Source organism: Rhizomucor pusillus, assembly GCF_041956525.1.
Source record: "Rhizomucor pusillus strain CBS 183.67 unplaced genomic scaffold VTP01scaffold_15, whole genome shotgun sequence".
Classification (NCBI taxonomy): domain Eukaryota; kingdom Fungi; phylum Mucoromycota; class Mucoromycetes; order Mucorales; family Lichtheimiaceae; genus Rhizomucor; species Rhizomucor pusillus.
Genome location: NW_027192157.1, coordinates 591343 through 599634, shown reverse-complemented (window position 1 = coordinate 599634; position 8292 = coordinate 591343). Strand labels below are relative to the sequence as shown.

Genomic DNA, 8292 nt, shown 5'->3' with positions numbered 1-8292 from the left:
TCGACAAAGGCTTCCTGCTCAGCATGTAGAAACTGTTCTTGCAAATATTGAATGAGAAAGATAAGACTTCATGGTGCCTGCCAGAAAGAGTTAAGTTATAATGATTGTTTCCACTGACCATCAAAAAATACATGTATACTCGCCGTGGAGAACCTGAAGAATTAGCTCACTACATGGATGAAGGAACACAGAAAGAAAAAATGAATGCCAATCTATTTATCACTTCTCTTCTCGTGATATTATATGTATGAAATCATCATTTGTCATGCGTCCTGTCGTCAATGAATAACAGCTGTATACTTTGCTTGGGTCTCTTCTTTTGCAAGGAGATACCGATGCATACAACAATTAAGTATGGTGGTCTCCGTAATGCAATAAGGTTGTTTGGTTGCATTTGGTCGAATACTGTAATTATGAAAACGTAAAAATTTGCATACATAATTCTTATCTCTGTAGTCAGATGGTACGGGCTTTTCTAGACTTTTCAGGCTTTTAAAACATGGTTGTTACTTTTGTATTGTTATTTTAATATCATTGTGATTGAATAAGTTGTCACGTGTTTCTTCATAAAGGTATTGGGATACCATACAGTCAGCAATGCCGTCACCAAAAATGTCCCAAATGTGAATAAATAGTTCCATCTACTGGAGTACGATGAAGCAAAAGATCTCTTTTGCGTTCCCGATCTAACCATTTTCTTGTGATGCTTTGTTATAAAATAGATTAATAAATGTGCAAATCCACTTGTGGATTAATGCGCTAACAATTTTTGAAAAACCTGTAGTTCTCCCGCTTCCTTCCTTCTCTCAACCCTTGCCAACAACAGAGAAAAGACAATCGTTCACCGAACACTTCTAGCATTGCAGTGTCTGTTTGCTCAATAGGTGCCAGTAGTTGCGTTGCTGACATTTGCTCTGTATGAGATGCACAGAGCTGCCTAGCACATTGTCTTCTGCTGCAAAAGCCTGATGAGCATCACGATCAGCATCTGCGTGCGTAACTGTCGGTTGCCACAGATCTTTTTACTACTAATTCGGGATGGAGTCTGGAGGAATGGACTGGGGTAGCCGCAAGCCTTCAGTAGTTGATGCGTATGCCCACTGCTGTGTTTTAGCTATCGCACGACTACCTGTTGTTCCGTGCTGCTTGTTCTCTTTCATTTTTCACCCTTTATCATTTTCCTTTTGGTCGCAATGATGATAACCATCCTTGTTCTCCGAGCAAAGGGCTGGCTCTCATCAGAGGGCTGGACGCTTTTGCGCTGCCGAGACTCTCATTTGGGCCGACGGGAACTGCGGTTCTCGTCAACTTTAATCTGAGCGACCAATGCTTTGTTCTGGTTTAATGTAAAGCTACTTGTAATAATAGTAATAAAAGCATTTGACTCTCCATTCTGCAACTTGGGCAACAGTAGACGTTCCGAAAATGCTGCTTTGTTGAACGTGCACACACACGCGCTCTCTGTTCTTTCCACTCCGAAATGCAAGTAGCTTACCGCGATCGTCCTGAATGGAGCGACATTGAACCTATACCGCAAGACGATGGACCGAATCCACTCGTGCCAATCGCATACTCCTCGAGTTGTATGTCCTGTCTGCATATCAGAGCAGAGCGGTTAGATAAAGAGGACATACGTTCTTACATGTACTGTACATAGACAGCGATGCCATGGGTTACTTTCGAGCTGTCAGCCGTCTAAATGAGAAGTCACCTCGAGTCTTGGAATTGTTAGCAGACATTATTGACATGAACCCAGCTCACTATACCATTTGGTAAGGAGAGAAGACGGCGCATAATTCACACGCACTCGAGAAAGTATTGAAAACGCAAGGATAGGCAATATCGACAAGACGTACTCTTTGCGATCAATGCAGACTTACGAAAAGAATTAGATTACCTGGACGACATTGCTGCCAACCAGGCAAAAAATTATCAAGTCTGGTATATGATGGCAAAGATAAACAATTCAGATTTCTCGTCTCTCTGACCTAGCGTGTAACAGGCATCATCGACGCGTGGTGGTGGACCGCCTAGGGGATGGCAGCCGAGAATTACCGTTCATCAATGAAGTGCTGGACGAGGACTCAAAGAACTACCACGCATGGTCCTACAGACAATGGGTTGTCTCCAGGTTCAACCTCTGGGATCACGAGTTGGAATACACTGCCAACATGCTCATCTTTGATGTGCGCAACAACTCGGCGTGGAATTATCGATTCTTTATCCTGTTTTCAAGACCCCAGGGCGCAAATGAACAAGACATCAAATCTGAAATTGAGTTCGTATATCGAAAGCAGGAACGGGCAAGTATACATTTTGCTGAATATGACTCTTTCACCCAGATTTGCCAAGCATAAAATCATCCAAGTACCAAAGAATGCTAGTTCATGGAGCTACTTGAAAGGGTAACAGTTAATTGCCTAACAAGAGTTGCGTCAACTTACTAATTGCATTCCCATCAGAGTCCTAGATAAGGCGGGCCTACCGTTGGAGACTTTGCGTCCATTCTTGGAAGAGTTACGAGCAAAGGATGTTGAATCGCCTCAGCTTTCCTCTACATTTATCGACATGCTGGAGCAGTCAGCAAAGAATCAAAAACGTTCTTTGGATCCTACAGCGTTGCAGGTAAAATTCTTATTTATTGCCCTTGTATCTTGTTTGTGCTTACAAAATATGCTAGATGTGCGATGACTTGGCAGGAAGACTGGATGTTATTCGTCGAGCATATTGGGAATACAGAAAGATGCAACTGCAAAAGCTTGTGTAAATATATATGAAAACCAATAAGTTTATCTACTAGCAATGAAAGAAAAGGAAAGAAAGAAAGCATAATCAGTTTCGTGGTGCGACAAAGACCTTGAGGCCGTTCTTCATAGGCATAGTAAGGGACACTTGATATGTGACGTGCTGGTCCGGAGCCAGAGCGAACTTGTAACGGCGCAGAAGCATCGTGATAGTCACCAGAGATTCCAACGTGGCGAGGTGTTGTCCTATAGAGCAAGATACGGCATTGAGCCAAACCAAGTATTGGGAAGCTTTGATTTGCGAGACTACTTACCGAGGCACACGCGAGGTCCAACGTGGAAGACCGGCCACTGTCCTTGAGACTCGCGTTTGAGTTCGCCTTCGGGAGTGAACCAGCGCTCGGGTTTGAATTGCTTAGCATCGGGTCCCCAGGCCTTCTCGGAGCGTCCTTGCGCATAAGTGCTCCAGGCAACATAGTCACCAGCGCGGATGTGTGTGCCATCGGGCCAGACATCGTCGTTAAGGGCATACTTGATATTGTTAGGAACCGAGGGGTATAATCGCAGCACTTCAAAGAAGCTATCATCTATTGTTACGGCCGCATCTTGAATCTCCCTCTCACGTGGCATATACTTACACTGCATGTGCGTATTTCATTTCCTTGATTGCTTCATACAATGCAGGCGAGTCGTTTTCCATTTCGGGCTTGACGTACTGCTCAATTTCCTCCAAGAGTTTCTTTTCGACGCGAGGATGCAGCATCAAGTTGTAGAATGTCCAAGACAAAGCTTGAGCGGTTGTGTCGCGTCCGGCAATGATAAAGTTAAGGATGATGTCTCGCAGAGCTTTGGGCGAAAGCGGATCACCGTTTTCGTCGCGTGTGTTCATAAAACGAGATAAGAGATCTTTAAACTCCAGACCTTCGTCAAGCTGCTTGCGTCTCGTGGCAATGACATCGGCGGCAAAATTGTTGATAACATTGAGGTGGTCCTGAATACTCATCTTCCATGGCATCAAGATAGCCTTGGCTTTTTCAGTGAATCGCCATAGTGGGAAGGTCATACGCCAAGATGAATTGAGTTGACACACGTCGAAGCTTTCTGCGAACGGAACTTTGCCTTTTGTACCGAGAGCATTCAACTCTACGCCGAAGCCTAGCCTATCATACATATAAGGATCAATTCTTTTTCTTTCGGCAGCGTGCTTTCCCGCATCTTACAATACAAAGGAATCGAGCGTAAACTTGAACATGATATCGTGGAAATCGATAACGGTACGGTCGCGAAGAGCTACGTCAAAGAGCTCCTTGGAAGCGCGTTTGATTTCCTTGACAAAAACGCTGCGTGAAATAACCGTGTTAGTCTGAGTGAAGAATACATTATCCTATTGCATTATACCGACTCTGTAAAGTGATCTCTAAAGTTCTTGACGTTGAAAATGAAGCTTGCTGCTTTGCGCTGATATTTCCATTGCTCGCCGTTGGCATTGAAAATCCCATGACCTAGCAAATCGCCCGTGGCTGCATTGAACTCTGGACCTTTGATGTAGTTTTCAAAGTTATCTAGGATCACCGTAGCGTGAGCATCGCGTGTTCTTAGCTTAACAAATTGATACGTACGTTTTAGGATATGTTCGACATTGTCGGGATGAATGGTGATGATTCTCCGCGGGAGACCAATGTTAGATCCCGTTCTAGCGAGATAGATAGATTGCGTTAGATGGTTCCGGATTGTACACGCATCTGGATCACCTGCAGAAGCACATACATTGTCACCGCATCCAGGTCCTCGAGTGCTTTGCATAGCATATCATACGCAACATCGCGATTTAGAATCTGCCTTGGCAACCCTCCCACCAAAGGAAGTCCTTTCATTGTGGCGATGCCTTCGCGATGCTCGTCGAAAATAGCTCTGTCTGGATATTTGAGGGCTAACAGAGCCAGAGTTGCAGCTGCAGTGCCGGATACATAACGCACTGTCTTCCAAGGATCGGCAGTCAAGGTTGTGGCCATTGTTGTTCCTGGAGCCAAAAGAAACAAACAAGATAAAGTTCTTTGAGTATCCAAGCGCATATGACATATGCATGTACAATTGTACAATACAAAAAATGTGGAGAGCGGACGTAATACAAGCTGACGCATAGCTATGGATAAAGAAAAGGAAGCTGCGCGTCACACAGTGTGAGTATAATTCTCCATTTGATCGAGCCCAAATTTCGAAATGAAATCGACGCCTACTATGTAATATCTACATATCTCTCTGCAAGAACGATCTTGTTGTTGCCAGTAACTAATTATCCCACCACACTGTAGAGAATCACGTACATCTGTAACCCGTACAGTTGACTTTGCAAAGATTCAAAAAATTACATGTGAGATAGACTGTGAGAAACCATGTCCGTGGATTCTGCCAGAGAGTTTTGGCGAAGGTTCCGCCGAGAATTCGGCACTGTACTTGTCTTAAATGGAATGATAGATCAGAGCTTCAATTTCATGTGAGAAGTAGTAATGCATAAACGAACAGATTATAGCATTATTCGCTAGATGTGCGGGGTACAGGTAGCCTGTCAAGATGTCAAACTGTGACAGACCTAATCCAGCAAGCTTGTGGTATATTATATGAATCTGGTGCAAGCAGACCAGTTTTCGGAGATACCTGCTGTTGTTGTATGCCTTCTAATCAACCAACCATGCCGAGATACAAATGTTATCAGAAATCGTGATCATAATCATGGATCATCTTAACTCGGTATTTAATTTCCACTAGTTCTGTAATCGGTGGCAGACGGAAATTACATGCTCAGGATGCTTGCCCGATACTACATAGTTCATATGATACTAGTCCTCGTCCTGGAGATAATGCAACCAGAATTTATTTCAAGAATTTACGACAGGACAGCTATGTTGATCTATTCGAGACGAATGTTCTTTGCATAAGATATGGTGTGACAGTAAATGTTTATAGACAGAGACGACAGAGCGAGACAGATCCGCTAGAAGGCACCAAATGATATGTAAGGTGCACCTTGACTGGAAGCCGGACAAGCAGCGCAAGCAGCGAGCATAGAGAGATACACGGCCAAGGGCACGAAGCCCAAACGCGACCCCGCCCCCCGGGGCGGTGGAGGAGGCAGAGTCGGACACCCGCGGGGACCACCCCCATACAATAAAGTAGGTTCCAAAACGGCCGCCGAGCAGCGATGAGCTCAGGCGCACACACCAACGGCGGCAGGAGCTACAATGTGTCAAGGAATAGAAAGGTAAGCAACGCGTATTAGAAGACAGACAGAATCAATAACTCTTCGCTAACATACCGAGACAACGAAGAAAAGGGAGTTCAGGGAAGAAACAAATCGAGAAAAAAAGGGAGCCTTTTTATATCCAATTTTTTGTGCTTTTGACACGCAAAGAAAAAATTTTTTTTATTTTTCGTGGGCGTTTGTTGTTTTCGCACTTTAGAGGAACACAAGGTTCACGGCTGCGTTCACCAATCCTGCTTCTGCAATCTGCTGATCCAACACCTGAATCAATTGTTTCCGATTGAAAACCAGCTGCAAACAACACGTTGGCTGCATGAGTCTCGAGTACGCCACGCATACATGCTCCTCCAAAAACTTGCCTCAAAAGGTCGTGTTTGTGCTTCCGGGAACTCTGCCTTGACAAACTCAAACAGATACTGCACCGGATCTGTCTTCATAAACCGCCGAATGACACGTTTACCATCCGCCATCCGGAGCTGGATACGCGTTGAGTTTTCCATATCTGTTGGTTCATCTCGTTTAACAGCCTGAATTGCGTCCAATTTTGAAACTTCCTTTGTGTCCTCTTCCTGCTCTGCTGCCGTTGGTTGCACTGGATTTTCTACTGCCGCTACTTCGGCTTCCTCGGAATCGTCCTTTCCGAGTGACGCGGCAATGGCTGCCTTGATTTGTTCTTCCTCACTCATGTCTGAAACGTTCTGAATATGTAGATGTTAGCCAACACAGTTGCACAATCGGGAGACTAGCTTGGAAGAGAGTGCCATGCCTTCGTCATGCGGGGTTTCTTCCTTACCGCTGCGTGTGGTCTATCCGGCGACCGTTGTTCAAGAAATTCCGTTACTGCGTCACTTCATTAGCAAAGATTCGGAACTAAAGAACCGAGATGTAAACCAAACTTACTGTCCATAACAAAGTCTGTCGGTGATAGCACTTTCTCCCATGTCTTTACTCGTTCACCTTTCGGAACAGTAAATACCGTCAAGAACATATTTGCAGTAATTTTCAATCTATCAATACCTGTGCGCGAATCGATGATCGCAATGTGGGGGTAGTTGCCGATAGGATACAAGGTGAGATAGCGCTTTCCTTCTGGACTTTCGCAGTCATACTTGAAAGTTGTCAGAAAAAGACAAGACTTCCAAATTCCTAAACCTTCACGTACCTGCAGAAAGACAAAGGACTCTCGTATGATCTCTTTGACAATCTTGTCGCTCCATAGGTCTCTATTCAAGACCTGGCAGGAAAATTCTGTCTGATCTTGAATATTCACCAACATCCATTTTGTTTGTTCTTTTGCTGAAGCTCGAGCCTACGGACACCACGTTAATATCTTGTGCTTATCTGTATTTTTATCCCCTTTTCTTTCTCGTTTTCTCACCTCTTCAAATCCACCCTTGAACATTATGTCAAATGGGGGCCGGAAAAGATCTGCTAATCTCTTTGCCTTGGCGGTCAATTGACTCTCCTCCAAATTACCGGCGATGTTGCGAGATGACCCTAATATGGTTTTATGCCGATCAGACCTGATTTCGACTATACTCTTTTTCATTAATCAAACCATACCAGCTTCTAAATTTCTAAAAAAGTCAGGGCCAGGGCTCCCAGTATACGAATCACCTTGATTGAAGACCGAACGATGAGTATGACGTGTTCGAGCTATGCAAGCCTTGTTAGCCATGTTCAACGCAAATCAAGGTATTCTTTTACATACTACTTCCTGCAGGGGAGCTCCACATCGAGTTATGTTCGAATGGTGATCCACCACCGGTCAAAATATCCCGTCGTGGCGCTATCGGCGCCCGCACCTGTTGTCTCCCTCGCTCCTCTTGCTGCTGCAGTCGTCGTGCGATCTCTTCATCAGATTCTGCTGCATTATCACCGGTCGACCTTGGCGAAGAACTAGCTGTGCTGCTAGTATGTCGTGCTGCATTCTGAGAAACGTTTTGGCCGCCACTTTCGAGATAAAGTGTCACAGCTGTCTCTACATTGCCGTCCGCAATCTAATCGTTCCGTATTGTGTCAGAGCCTGCTGCTTGTATGTAAAGCGCGATTACAGTCCATTCATGTAAGCATACCTGCAAGTAATCTTCAGCTACGTCTGTAGAAGCGCCTGTTACTGCACAAAAGTCAAGGATCGCCTGCTCGTTATTCATGTGGGACGAAAGGAAACGGGAAAAGAAGATATCAGCATTGACCACACCGGACGCGCGCCCTTTTTTTGCAGGACCGCAGATTTAACGAAACTGACACAAAGAACACATCTCGACTACATGGTAGTCACCATTTTTT

General features: G+C 44.7%; 3 protein-coding genes across 3 annotated transcripts; 1 reads left to right on the top strand and 2 right to left on the bottom strand.

The window, feature by feature from the left end:
- Positions 1-1480: 1480 nt before the first annotated feature.
- Positions 1481-2767, top strand: VTP01DRAFT_3226 (uncharacterized protein; the record flags this gene model as incomplete). Its single annotated transcript, XM_069381774.1, has 7 exons — positions 1481-1583; positions 1658-1772; positions 1837-1941; positions 2003-2278; positions 2343-2405; positions 2463-2625; positions 2681-2767. The coding sequence occupies 7 exons, from the start codon at positions 1481-1483 to the stop codon at positions 2765-2767; spliced, it is 912 nt and encodes a 303-aa protein (XP_069236873.1).
- A 65-nt stretch (positions 2768-2832) lies between these two features.
- Positions 2833-4756, bottom strand: VTP01DRAFT_3225 (uncharacterized protein; the record flags this gene model as incomplete). Its single annotated transcript, XM_069381773.1, has 7 exons — positions 2833-2990; positions 3059-3324; positions 3383-3904; positions 3965-4084; positions 4147-4306; positions 4364-4437; positions 4512-4756. The coding sequence occupies 7 exons, from the start codon at positions 4754-4756 to the stop codon at positions 2833-2835; spliced, it is 1545 nt and encodes a 514-aa protein (XP_069236872.1).
- Positions 4757-6198: 1442 nt separating this feature from the next.
- On the bottom strand, positions 6199-8156 carry VTP01DRAFT_3224 (uncharacterized protein; the record flags this gene model as incomplete). Its single annotated transcript, XM_069381772.1, has 10 exons — positions 6199-6294; positions 6363-6701; positions 6770-6843; positions 6904-6960; positions 7021-7111; positions 7166-7312; positions 7382-7500; positions 7567-7659; positions 7715-8003; positions 8079-8156. The coding sequence occupies 10 exons, from the start codon at positions 8154-8156 to the stop codon at positions 6199-6201; spliced, it is 1383 nt and encodes a 460-aa protein (XP_069236871.1).
- Between the last annotated feature and the right edge of the window lie 136 nt (positions 8157-8292).